General features: G+C 40.5%; 1 protein-coding gene across 5 annotated transcripts in view; it reads left to right on the plus strand.

Moving 5' to 3' along the window:
- mphosph8 (M-phase phosphoprotein 8) overlaps positions 1–13,757 on the plus strand; it is a 112,170-nt gene that overhangs the window by 40,201 nt on the left and 58,212 nt on the right. For all 5 annotated transcript variants that reach the window (XM_069891331.1, XM_069891332.1, XM_069891335.1 and 2 more), the window contains one exon: positions 1,292–1,385. In XM_069891331.1, coding sequence (XP_069747432.1) covers positions 1,292–1,385 — 94 coding nt within the window. The remainder of the gene's footprint in view (positions 1–1,291; positions 1,386–13,757) is intronic.

The raw sequence follows: 13,757 nt of genomic DNA on the forward strand, positions 1-13,757 counted from the left end.
TCAATGAAGCCTCAAAAATTTTTACATTTATCACATAATGGATCAATATCAGAATAAAAGCGAGACAGTTTAACTTTTGAAATATGTACTCGATGCACCACTTTGAATTGGAACAAACAATGTCGTGCACAGAAGGAGGATTCATTAATCAAATTTAGTATAATATCCAGTCCTCATTTGGAAGTGACAAATCCAAATCATGCTCCCAATCACTTTTGATCTTAACTAGAGAAAAAATGTTCTCAAATATATCAAATTATTATAAATAATTGATATTGAACCTTTGAGAAAATTTAAAGTCAAAAAGTAAATCAAGAATATTTGTTTCAGAAATCTGGAAAATCAGAGAGCTTGGACTGAACAAATGTAGATATCTGAAAAAATGACTATTTGGTCATTTAAATTTTGTCTTCAATTGTTCAAAAGAAGTGAAATTATCTTGAATAAACAATCTTTAAAATTTTTGATACCCAGTCCCTAAAACCTGTATTTGACAAAAAAGGTACAGATTTCAATATCAGTATTCTCTTGTGTTTTCACCAATGCTGCATTGTGGTGAGTTAGATACTAATAGCTCCTGCAATTGAATACAATAAAATTAAGATGGTGAGGACTAGAAAATAGAATAGCAAAGGTTCCTGCAGCTCAATGTTTTCTTGCGATTTCCATTAAGTAATATTGAGAGAATGTCTTAAGACATACATTTTGATTGTTAAATGTTAACACAACGTGCATCTGATGTTTATTGATCATCATATGGTAAATTTGTAGACATTAAAAAGATATTCACATGACTGTTGGGTAAAATGCAATCAATCTGAAATTAGCTGCTTCATTCTGATGAGTTATATTGTGGGGGATAAAATAGTATTTGGTGCAAACTTATGGTGTACTGACATCTCATGACTTTATCTAAATTTATCATTCTGTTGTAGAGAATGCTGAAACATAGTGAACACAAACATTGGAAAATGAACATAAATGTGGTTAGAGTTCCCCCCACCCCTTGCCACAGCCCCGCTCTTTTTTTCCTTGCTGCCGCTCTGTTTCCCGCACCCTCCATTCTGTCACTCCCCCATCCCCATTCTTTTTGTCATCTCTGTCCCTGTCCGGTCTGTCCGTGTCCTCCACCCCACTCCTCCTTCCGTGTACTACACTTAAACTCTGGTATCTGCAAATTTATTGTTTACCTGAATGTGTCGAGCGTTTATTCTTTGTTCTGATTTTACATAATTTCAGCTGAAACGTAATTGCTAAAAAATGTTATTTATGTTTTCTGCCTTATTTCTAGGAAAAGTTGGGAAAGAAAGGTGAAGCATCCAAAGAGACATCTGATAAGAGGCAAGACCTGGACAAAGTTCGAAAGGAACAAAGTGTGGACCGCAGTAAGTCTATGTAAACAATGTTCCTCTTATGAGTTTTCCACCTGTGGCACAAGGATGTTACATCCCTGAGATTCCCTTTTCCTGCGGGCACTACAGAATTACCACTAATTGGTAGTGCAAAAAAATAAACAACATAGTGTAAACATTTTATCAATAAAAGTACTGTAAACTGATAACAAATGCAATACAGAGAACAAAAGAAAATCAATATACAAGTAAGAGTCCTTAAATGAGTCTCTGATTGAGTTTGTTGTTGAGTCTGATGGTGAATGGATAGCAGCTGATCCCAAACTTGGTGGTGCGAGCCTTGTGGCACCTATACCTCACTCCTGATGGAAGCAGCAAGAATAGAGTATGTGCTGGATGGTGTGGGTCTTCAAGTTGTCACCTTTATTTATCATTTGTACCATGCTTGCATGGTAAAGACAAGATAGCGTTGCTCCAGGACTATGGAGCATATTTACATAAATATAATTTAGAATAGAAGTTGAGATGTATACAGTAAAAGTCCATGGTACACTATCCACATATGTTCTGGGAATTCGGGAGCCTGATAGCTTGGGGGGAAAAGCTATTGCCTTTTGCTTGTATCAAGAGTTGTAGTTGTCCTTCATGGAGGGAAGAGAGGCCCCAATGATCTTTTCCACTAACTTCACTATCCTCTGCAGGGTCTTGCGGTCCGAGGTGGTACCAAACCAGATGGTAATGCAGCTGCACAGGATGCCCTCAACACATCCTCTGTAGAATGTAGTGAGGATGGAGGGTGGGAGGGTTGCAGGAAGTAGAGGTGCAGCTGGGCTTTTTTGGCTAAGGAGCTGGTGTTAAGGGGCCAGGTAAGATTTTCTGCCAAGTGTACTCCAAGGAACTTGATACTCTTGGTGACCTCAGCAGTTAAGACGTCAATAGTCAACGGAGCATGGTCTCTTCCTCCCCCCCCCCCCCCCCCCCCAACCCCCACAGCCCTCCTGAATTGACATCCATCTCTTTTGTTTTATTAGCGTTCAGATACAGGTTGTTGGCTCTGCACATAGTGACTGCACCTCATCTCTGTATGCAGACTCCTCATTCTTGCTAATAAGCCTACCACGGTCGTGTCGTCAGTGAACTTGATGTGGTTCAAGCTGTTTTTAGCTGCACAGTCATGGGTCAGCAGAGTGAAAAACAGGACTAAGCACGCAGCTCTAAGGGGCCCCCCATGCTCAATGTGATGGCCTTGGAAATGCTGCTAGTAATCTGGACTGCTTGAGTCTTTGCTGCTGTCCTTTGACAGCATTGTTCCTTGCCTTCAATAGTAGGGAAGGTTTTTGTCTGCGATGTCCTGGGATTTGTCAACTACCTTTTGAATGGCTTTATGCTCAGGGATATTGGTATTCCCACACTAGACAGATGCAGCCGGTCAGCACACTTCCCACCACACCTCTATAGAAATTTGCCTGGGTTTCTGGTGTCATACTGAATCTCTACAAACTCCTGAGAAAGTAGAGGCGCTATTGTGCTTTCTTCACAATGCCATTGGTATGTTGGGTCCAAGAAAAATCCTCTGAGATAGTGACTCCCAAGAACCTAAATTTGCTCACGCTCTCCACCTGATTTCCCCCAAATGATCAATGTATTGTATACCTCTGGTTTTCCTTCCTGAAGTCAACAGTCAGAATGTTATTGTCCAATTCTCCTCAAAGTATCTTTTCAATAGAACTTTGAGGATAGGAGTAAATAAATTGGCTGCATTTTTAAAAAAAAAATTAGGACAACCTTTATGAAAATAAAGGTAGAATAAACAGATATACAGTGCATCTCCAATTATCTGAAAAGGTCGGGCCTAGACCTATTTTAGATAAACTATATTTTCGGATAACTCTTCAATTTTTAAAAAAAATAGCTCAGTAACAACAGCAAATCATTTTTAACAGATTTTAAACAAGAATAATAATAAACAACAAAGAAAGGCTTTTAAAGCATGAAATAATGTTTTAATTCTCACCAAAGAACAGTAGCTTCACTTTCAGTTGTATGGAGGGACATAAATGCCTCCTCTTATTTTCAGTCACATCCACAGTGCTATCTGCAGATCTCTTTGCCATTGCAAAGTCTTCTAGTGTTCAGTTGGAATCAAAATGGCATCTCAAACTCACATGAGCATGCTGGGTTTAAAATGTTTTCAACCTGTGATGTCATTTTGTCTCCTGAAAATTTGGATAACTGAGGATTTATCCAAAACTTCAGAAATGAAATGACGTCATTTCGGCTTTGGAAATTTTCAGATAAATGAGGATTTCTGATTTTTAAAAATCTTCAATTATAGAGTATGCAAAAAAATTTTTCGGAGCTGAATAGATATCACTTCTGGGTCCAAAAAGTTTTTGCATAACTGAAGATTTTAGATAATCTGATTTAGGATAATTGGAATTGTACTGTATCAGGTTAATTATGTTTTACAGAAGTGCTCTAACGTAACACAGCTGCTGATCTTACCAGTGGAAAATTATAATTTATTTTTAACAAGTCTATGTAAAACAACAATTTCTTAAATGGTTGAGTTATTTTAGGCTTTGGGAAATGTAGACAATGATACATATTGACCGGATTTAATATAATTTCTCAGTCTTTAAGAATGCTTATAAGTGGACTATGGTTTTCTCTCTTACCTCTTATTAAAATTGCAATTTTATTTTAATTAGTATTTCCATTTTCAAAGGTGTTCACAGTTGCCAGGGAGAGAACCAGTATTTTCTTGCAGGAATGTTTTCAGGTCCTCTTTGAGGACTTGAAGCATAAAAATGGCAGACTGCTGATGGCAGGAAGTCCAGAGGGGGTGGGGGGGAGGGGTATACTGGCTTTAAGATGGAACCTCATGGACTCCTCAACAGTGCCACACAGAATTCAGCTGTCTGCCTCAGGTACTCATTATGATCTCCAATGTAGAAAGCAGACACTGATATAAGCAATTTTAAATAATTTCCTGAAATACATCCTAATTGAATTTGCCTTCACCATCTCACCTGGCAGCTCCATCCATAAATATGCAATCAAATGTAGAAAAACTTATCCCTCGGATTTCCTTTAAATTTCTCACCTTAAACGTGTCTTTAGTCTTGGATTATCCTGCCCTGGGAAAATTGACTCTAATTATCTATCCTATTTATGTCCTTTATAATTTTATGAACCTCTATAAGGTCACCATTCAACCATTTTTATTTCAGTGACAATAAACCCAGCCTTCCAATTTCTTCTCTTACTACAGCTGTCCATTCCAGGCAACATATTTGATCATTTGAGTATGAATATTACAGAGAAGACTCGTGTAGAAGTCAAAATTACTGGACCATTTTTAAATGTTAAATTTATGGGGTTGACTTGCATGGAGACTACTTTTGAGGGGCTGAAATTCACACCAGAATCTAAAGTACAGTATCTGAGGCAGAAGTCCAAATGATTTCTAAACAGAAAGAACAAAAAAACAACGAATTAAAGTAATAATAGAATCTGCACATCAAAACATGAGTGATTGAAGTAAAAACACATCTGTTGAAGGGGGTGTTGGAAGAAAGGGGGAGCTCAAAGGTGGAGATGGGGGTTGAGGAGGGAGAAGTGTGAGAGGATAGGGAAGGTTAAGGAGTGTTGGGGGGGGGGAAGGGGAGGGAAATCCAGCAGCGGATATATCCAAGGTGTCAGACTTGGTATGGGAACTGGTGAGGGGAAATTGCCCTGGACACCGGTACAGGGGAGGTTGGGATCGTGGCAAGAATCTGAGGTGTTGGGAGCTCTGGTCTGTGAGTGGCCGGTAGCAGGTGGGAAATTATCGAAGGCATTGGGACTTCCAGCTTGCAGGTGGCCAGGGTAGAGGCGTGAGTTCACAAACAGAACGTCAGGAGCTTCAGTTTGTGGGCGGGTGAGACACTAGGGTCAACTTTTGTATGAGATATTTGGGAAAATTCCAGATTTTTTTGGCCAAAAATAGGAAGTTGACTTTTACATGAGTATATACAATAAGTATGAGAAGATTTTCTTGTGATCACTTTCTAGTGGTCCTACATTTCCTCTTGTGTCTCTTATACTCGGTTTTTTGTATCCTCTGATATTATTTGCTAGCCTACTTTCAGACTTGAGCTTTTCCTTGCAAGTCTTTTAGTTTCCTTCTGCAAGTTTTTAAAAACATCCAATCCTTTATCTTTCTACTAATTTTTGTTTTCTTGTCTGCCCTCTTTTGCTTTTATATTGTCTTTGTCATCCCTTGTCAGCTAGTTATGACATTTTAACATTTGAATATTTCCTCTTTTTTGGTATGTATCCTGCACCAACTTCATTTCTTGCAGAAACTCCTATCATTGTTACTCTGCTGTCTTCCACTGGTGCCCCCTTCTCTCATGTTCTTCTCTCATGCCCTTGTAGTTCCCTTAACTCTTTGGAAATCTGACTTTAGTTTCTTGTTAAATCTCAAGTTGAACTTGATCACTGCCCCCTAATGGTTATTTAAACTCTCTTAATAGCCTCTCGTGAATTACACAACACCTAGTCCAGCTGCTCTCCTAGTGGGGTCATCAACAAGCTGCTCTAAAAAGCCATTTCATAGGCATTCTACAAATTATCTCTTGAGATCCAGTCCCAACCTGATTTTTCTAATGTATGGTATTGTAGCGGCTACTACAGTAGAGCTACTAAAGTAATACACACACACATGCCAGATTAGTCATCTCAAGACCGACTTTACTCAGGTTTTACAATCTTTTATATCCTGCATGTCCCGGGCTCCACGGGACAAGGCGAGACATTACAAATGGAGTGCTTCAATCCACGGGACCTGCAGGTTTAAATTGATCCTTGTGAGTGTCCTGCACCTTCTGGCAGGATACTCAGCAGGACAGCGCTTCGTTAAGTGAGTATTTACCACCTGTTTGTTTAGTTGTTCCGCGGCCGCAGAACCATGCCAGCGACGGTTCGCGACATAGCGGTGTGCGCTCATTCGGCCCGCTACAGTATGTTAAAATCCCCTCTGACTACTATAACATTTGCTCTTCTGACATGCCTTTTCCACTTGGTGTTGTAATTTGTTGGCTATTATTGGGAGATCTGTATATAACTGTCAATAGTATCCTTTTACCTTTGCTATTTCCTCACTCTGCCCACAGTGATTCTATATATTTTGATCACTTGTCACCTTTTTCTTATGATTTACCCCACCCCCTTTGCTTACCTGCAAGTCCTTCAACACAAAACTCCCAATGACATCCATCCTTTAGCCATGACTCCGTGATGGCTACAACATCATATTTCCCAGTTGGTAGCTGTACCAAAAGATCATTCACTTTATTTCTTGGTCTACTTGCATTTATATAAAACTTTTAGCCATTTGTTACTTTTTTTGACTCTGTATCCCTGCTTGACAAATTTGCGACTTTGTCTGCCTTACGGTAGTCAAAGTTAAAGAATTTCATGTATGTTACATTCTAAATGTAGTATTACATGACAATAATGGAACCTTTACCTTTACCATCTATTAGCTGAATTCTGCACTCTGGGTGTAATCACCTGCTTAAAACTTATCAATGACTTTATCAGCCTCTCAGAAGATTCTTGGTTCTCCAACAGTTCCTCAATATGATCTTTCAGGAGCTGGAGTTGGCTGCACTTCCTGCAGATATATTCATCAGGGAAACCATCAGATTCCATGAATTCCCACATCCTACAGGAGGAGCATTCCACTGCCATATCTGCATTCACACCTGTGCTGTAACATGGGCTACCAAGACCAAATCAGTAATAACAAAAGTTGAAAAAAAAATTGCCCTTCTGGCCTCAGGTTCTTGAACTAAAGCCTCAAATCAGGTCCACAAACACAATGGCTGCTCTGCTTGAGCTTCCCTTTATTGCCATTTTGTGCTCATTGGTGATAGGATCATCAGCCATGGCTTCAATGGGCCAGCCTAGTCTTTTGGGAGTGATAAGAATATTTGGCTTTTATAACTGCAGTAGTCAGTGACAACAAACAAGTATCAAGGTACCCAACTGCCTTTCTGCTTTATTTAAATTGTGAGTGTACTCTAACAATCCTCAAATCTCTTGATTTCTTAAATATTGAAAACTTGCTGATTTCTACTTAGAATATTCTCAAAAATTACGACCCCACAGATTGATGGAGTGGAGAATAGACTTTCTGAAAACTAGTGAATAAATTACTCCTCATTTTAGAACATAGAACATTACAGCACAGTACAGGCCCTTCAGATCACGATGATTTGATGACCTAAGTTCTGAATCCACTTAGCCAAGGTTCCATGGATCCCATACCTCATGACTTTAAGAATGAGTCTACCATGAGGGACCTTGTCAAATGTCTTACTAAAATCCATATGCAGCACATCTACTGCCCTACCTTCATCAATTTCTTTTGCTGTTTCCTCAAAGAACAATTAGGCTCGTGAGGCATGACCTTCCCCTCACAAAGCCATGCTGACTATTGCTGAGCAAACTATGCTTCTTGTAAATCCTATTCATAAGAATCCTCTCCAATAGTTTCAACACCACTGATGCATGACTCACTGGTTTATAATTCCCTAGACTCTCCCTATTGTCTTTTTTAAATAAAGGAACTACATTCACCAGTCCTCTGTACCCCTCCTGTGGCCAGAGAAAATGCAAAGATCATCACCAATGCCGCAGCAATCTTCCTTCACTTCATGTAGAAACCTGGAGTACATCTTGTCTGGTCCTAGGGACTTTTAAATCTTAATGTTTTTAATAAGCATGTCCTCTTTCTTAACCCAAATGCACAAGCTTGTTGTAAACTGATCTCGCATTGTCCAAAGTCCATAATCTGGTGAACACTGAAGTAAAGTATTCATTTAGAGCCTTCCCAACCTCCTATGCCTCCAGGTACATGTTGCTTCCTTTATCCTTAAATGGCCTTACTTTCATTCTAGTTATCCTTCTCTTTATGAATGTATAGCACAACTTTGGGGTTTTTTTGATCCTACTTGCCAAGGCCTTGTGTCTCCTAGTTCTCGTAAATCCTTTCTGCAGTCCTTTCTTTCCTGGTTACCATATAATTCTCATGAGCCCTTCTTTTGCTTCCTAAACCTTATGTATGCTTCCTTCTTCCTCTTAGCTAGCTGTCTTGCTTCCTTTGTCAACCTCAGTTCCTTTGCCCTGCCATCTTTTCCCTGGATCAGTGGGACAAACCTCTCCAGAACCCTGTGCAAGTGGTCCCTAAACATCCTCCATATTACTTCTGTGCTTTTCCCCAAGGACATCTGTTTCCAATTTACTCTCCCCAGTTCCTGAATAATCCCATTGTATTTGGACCTTCCCCAATTAAACGTTTTGCCATTCTGTCTACTGCTATACTAAAGATCAGGGAGTTGTGGTCACCGTCACCTGACTAGGTTTATTACCCAGTACTAAACACAGTTTGGCCTCTCCTGTAGTCAGTTTGCCACATTTTGTCAGGAATTTTTCTTGGACACCCCTGACAAATTCTGCCTAATCTATCCCTTTTTTACTAAGGAGGTCCCAGTTAATATGAGGGAAGTTGAAGTCTCTGATAACAACAACCCTGCTTTTTAAATTTTTTTGAACCATTCCATAATCTACCTACTTATCTGCTCCTCAATGTCCTGAGGGCTATTTAGGAGCCTACAAACTACTCCCTTCCTGCTTCTGACTTCCATCCACACTGACTCAGTCGACAATCAAACACAAAAGTCTGCAGACGCTGTGATTGTAGTAAAACACACTGAAATGCTGAAAGAACTCAGCATTCTTTTCCGCATTCATAGGAGGCAAAGATATATTGACAACATTTCTGGCCTGAGCCTTTCCTCAAGGAAGAAGTAAAATAAGCCAGAAGCAGGAAACCTGAGAAAGTCTCAAAATTCAGATAATGCTGGTTGAAGAGGTGTTAATTGGATATGGTAAGGGATGAAGTAAGAATTTATCATGTCTGTGCGAATGGAGATGGAATGGAGAGACAGAGCTAGGAGAAGGAGGGGGGGGGGTGGAATTTAATGAAAGCTAGAGGTCTATATTAATGTCATCTGGTTGGAAGGTGCCCAGTCAGATGATGAGGTGTTGTTCCTCCATTTTGTGAGTGATCTTGGTCTGGCAATGCACAAGACCATGGGCAGACACGATAGCAAGGAATGGGATGGATAATTGAAATGGTCACTGGGAGATCCACACTATTGCAGCAGACAGCGACGTGCTCAACAAAGTAATCTCAATCTGCGTCCAGTATTTCTTATTTTGAGGAAACCACAATGGGAGCACCAGATACAGTGGATGACCCTTGCAGATTCACAGGAAAATGTTGTTTCTCTTGGAAGGACTGTTTGAGGCTCTGATTGGTGGTGAGGGAAGTGGTGTTGGGTCAGATGGAGCATCTCCTGCAGTCCCAAGGGGATGATTGGTAGGGAGGGAGGAATGGACAAGGGAGTTAGAGGGAGTGGTCCCTGTAGAAGACGTGGAAAAGAGCGGCAATGCGTCAAGTGGAGAAATCACATAGGACCTCTTTGATCTGGCCTGGAGGTCTTCATCCGAAATGCAGATGCAAAGCAGATGGAGGAATTGAGAGAATGGAATTCTTACAGGGGGCAGCGAAAAGGTGTAGCTGGGGGAGATGGTTGGTTTGTAGAAGATGTCTGTCAAGAGTTTGTCTCCCGAGATGGAGGCAAATTGAGGAAAGGGAGAGTGTTACCAGAAATGGACCAAGTGAATTTGAGGTTGTGGAGGAAGCTGGCAACAAAATGGATGAAGTCAACAGGCTCATCGTGGGTACATGAGATGCTGCCAAAGTAGTCATTGATGTAGCAGAGGAAGAGTTGAATGGCCTTGCCTGTGTATGCTTGTAGTATGGCTTGCTCCATGTGACCAAAAAAAGGCAGGCATAGGTGGGGCCAATGTGGGTACCCAAGGGTATCCCTTTAACCTGGAATGAGTCAAAGGAAAAATTATTGAGGGTGAGGACAAGTTCTGCCACCTGGAGGAGGGTGGTGGTAGAGGGGGAATGATTGATTCTATTGTCCAGAAAGAAATGGAGGGTTTTGAGACCTTCAATATGGGAGATGGGAGTGTATATCCAGGGGGAATGCATATCCATGGTAAGTATGATGCGATTGAATTTGGGGAACTTGAAGTTGTTGAAGTGATAGAGGACGTGTGAAGTCTCCTGAATGTAGGTGGAGAGAGACTGGAATGGGGGAGGACAAACAGAATCGAGGTAAGTGGAGACCAATTTGGTGGGCACATGGATGCTATGGATCTGCATGGACTATTGGATTTTTGGATCTTGGTTAGAAGGTAGAAACAGGCAGTGTGGGCTTGTGAAACAATAAGGTTGGAAGATGTGCCAGAGAGGTGACTGGAAGAGATGAATTCAGAGAGATGGTGTGTGATACAGTGGTTTGAGTTTTGGTGGGCTCCTGTTGGGGGGTGAGTAAAAGGTGTCTGATAGTTGTTTGGATTTAGCCCGATAGAGGTCAGTGCACCAGACCATGATCTGCAGTGGACAATCTGCAGTAGTGATACCATCCCTGATTAGCAATGTCACCCCCTTCTTTTACCACCCTTTCTATCCCTTTTGAAATACCCAAACCCAGGTACCTGTGTTAGCCAATTCTGATCTTATGTCAGCCAAGTCTCTAACGGCAACAACCTTGTAATTCCACATACTAATCCATGCTCTAAGTTCATCTTTATTTTTCCTAATACTTCTATTGAAATAAGCAGTTCCAACCCACCATTGCATTTATGCTCCCGTTACTGCCTGTCCTACCTCATCATCACACTATGTATTCCATCAACTTTTCTACTAACTCCTTTTTTGTTTTGCCCTATTATTCTGTTTTCCATCCCTCTGCCATTCTAGTTTAAATCCTCCCCAACAGCTCTCGCAAACCTCTCTGAAATGTTATTGGTCCTTTTCCCGTCTCTTGTGTCCATAGAATCTCCTGTGCCCCTCTAACTATTGAATTCCTTATCACTACTTTTTTTCTTCCTTCTTTCCTTCTGAGCAATAGGGCCAGATGCAATGCCAGAGACCTGATCACTGCAGCTTTGCACTGGTATCCCAATAGTATCCAAACCATATACTTATTATTGAGGGGGATGCCCATAGGGGTACCCTGCACCACCTGCTGCTTGCCTTTCCTTCTCCCGGCTTCCTGACTCCTGCAGCTTTGGTGTGGCTATTTCCTGTAGCTCCTGTCAATAAACTCCTTGTTTTCCTGGACAAGCTGAATGTCATTCAGCTGCACCTCCAGTTCCATAACACAGTGTGTAAGATACTGCATCTCAATGGATTTTGTGCAGATGTAGTTGTCAGGGTGATGGAAAGTGTCCCAGAATTCCTACACCTCATAACTAACCCTGTTGCCATTCTAACTACTCTACCTTGGCTATTAATACAAGGTCAAAGAATAATTGATGATAAACTTTCTTCAGAGTTTTACCTTAATCTTTGCCTCTTACTCCTAAATGACAGACCCCTTTATCCTAATACTAGCTCTTGTAATTTTAGACTTCCCAACTAGCTGAAGTGGCTTCTCAACAGGTATGATTTCATTCTAAACATCAGGGACGAAAGGTTCATCTTGCTTAAAATGTCTTTTAACAATCAATCCTCCAATCCAGGAATCAGCTTAGTGATTCTGAAATGCATAATCTCAAAAGGCCAGCATATCCTGACATTTACTTTGTATTTCATTAACAAGCACTGGACTTCATTTAAAAAAAAAACTTTTTTCTCGATCTTTATTCTACATCAGCCATTCCTTTGCAGACTTGATCAGCTTAAAGCTTTGCAAACTCACTTTCCCATCTTGATTTTTGTATTCTCAGCAAACTAATGTCGATTGTCAGTAGACATTATCAATGTGGCATTCTAATGTAGATTACCAATGTGGCATTCCTACAGAAGCACCTGAAGAAAAATCTTTATTTTAAAAATATTTTATTTATGATTTGCCAAACAAACTCTGTTATCAACATTATCAGAGTCAATGTTAACAGTATCTGTATTGTCTACAATTTACAATTATCCATTTTATACAGTTTTCTGCAGAGTTCAAGCTCTTTAATCACCCTCCCTAACCCTCACATTTACCACTTAACTAACCTCAGTTACACACAACATTCAAGACACTCACAACAAAGGTATAAGACATTTATCAAGGTTTTGTGGGTTTGTCACGACACGGCAGCCAGTGCTCAGGCTGTTTTCTTCTCTTGACTTTTCCTGGTTGGGATGGGATGGAAACCCTCCCCACCAATTGAGGGATAGTCAGGGGAGGTGGGGCCAAAAGGCGCGATGGTCTACACTATAATCTTGCTCCTATGGAATTTGTTTTCCAAGTTTTCAAAAAAAGTATTAAACTTTTTTCTTTAAAAGTAATTTTCTTTAGGGGAACACAGCTTTGCATTTCTGTGTTCCAACAAGTAATGCTCAGGCAAAAATTGGATTTCCAGGTACCCGCTATGCACTTCCTGGCCACTGCCAATGTTATTATTACAAATTGAATTTGGACAGCTTCAACTTAAGTCTTATGTCAATTATGTTTCCCAACAGGAACAACTCTGGGTCATGTGGAAATTCTTTACCTATGATTTTTTTTTTGTCTAGGACTTGGCCTAGTTCCACCCAAAAGGGTCTCAACTTCGTACATGTCCAGGTTGTGTGCACAAAGACTCCTGTCTCAATGCCATATCTAAAGCACTAGTCTGACAATTCTGCTTCAGATCTGTTCAGTTTTTGCGACGTCATATACAGCTGGTGCAGAAAGTTGTATTGCCCCAGTCTGTAATGCGCATTAATGATTGCAGTCATACTGGTCTGACACATGTTGGACTAGCAGCACTCATCATTTGATATTCCTAGGTCCAACTCCCACCTCTGCCTTGATTTATGAGGGCCTAGTTTAGGTTCTCTTGGTTAGAGCAAGAAATACATTACCAAGATGGACTTCAGTTTGTTCCCCCTTCAAATCAGGGTCTCTATGTCACTGCATGCTGGTAGGGCCATAGTTGGATTTAATTTGTCCTGTAAGAAAGATCTTATCTGAAGGTAGCAGTGGAATGTCTTATTTGATAAATCATACTTGTGCCTGAGTTGGTCAAATGCTATTAGTTGCCCCGCTAATAAGCCCTCTACACACCTGATGCCATTATGATGCCAGGTGTCTAGGATCTTGTTACGTACCGTCAATGGTATTAATCTATTTGGAGATGGGGTGTTTTTGGGAACAGCCGCCCCCCCCTTTGGTTCCCAGATATTGGTTAACTTTATTCCAAATGAAGATCATTTGTTTTAGTATAGGGCTGCCTGCTTTCCCAGATAACAATTCAGCATTCCATTTATAAATAAGTCCTCTGTTATTTTCTCAT

This window comes from Narcine bancroftii, chromosome 7 (assembly GCF_036971445.1).
Source record: "Narcine bancroftii isolate sNarBan1 chromosome 7, sNarBan1.hap1, whole genome shotgun sequence".
NCBI classification, from domain to species: domain Eukaryota; kingdom Metazoa; phylum Chordata; class Chondrichthyes; order Torpediniformes; family Narcinidae; genus Narcine; species Narcine bancroftii.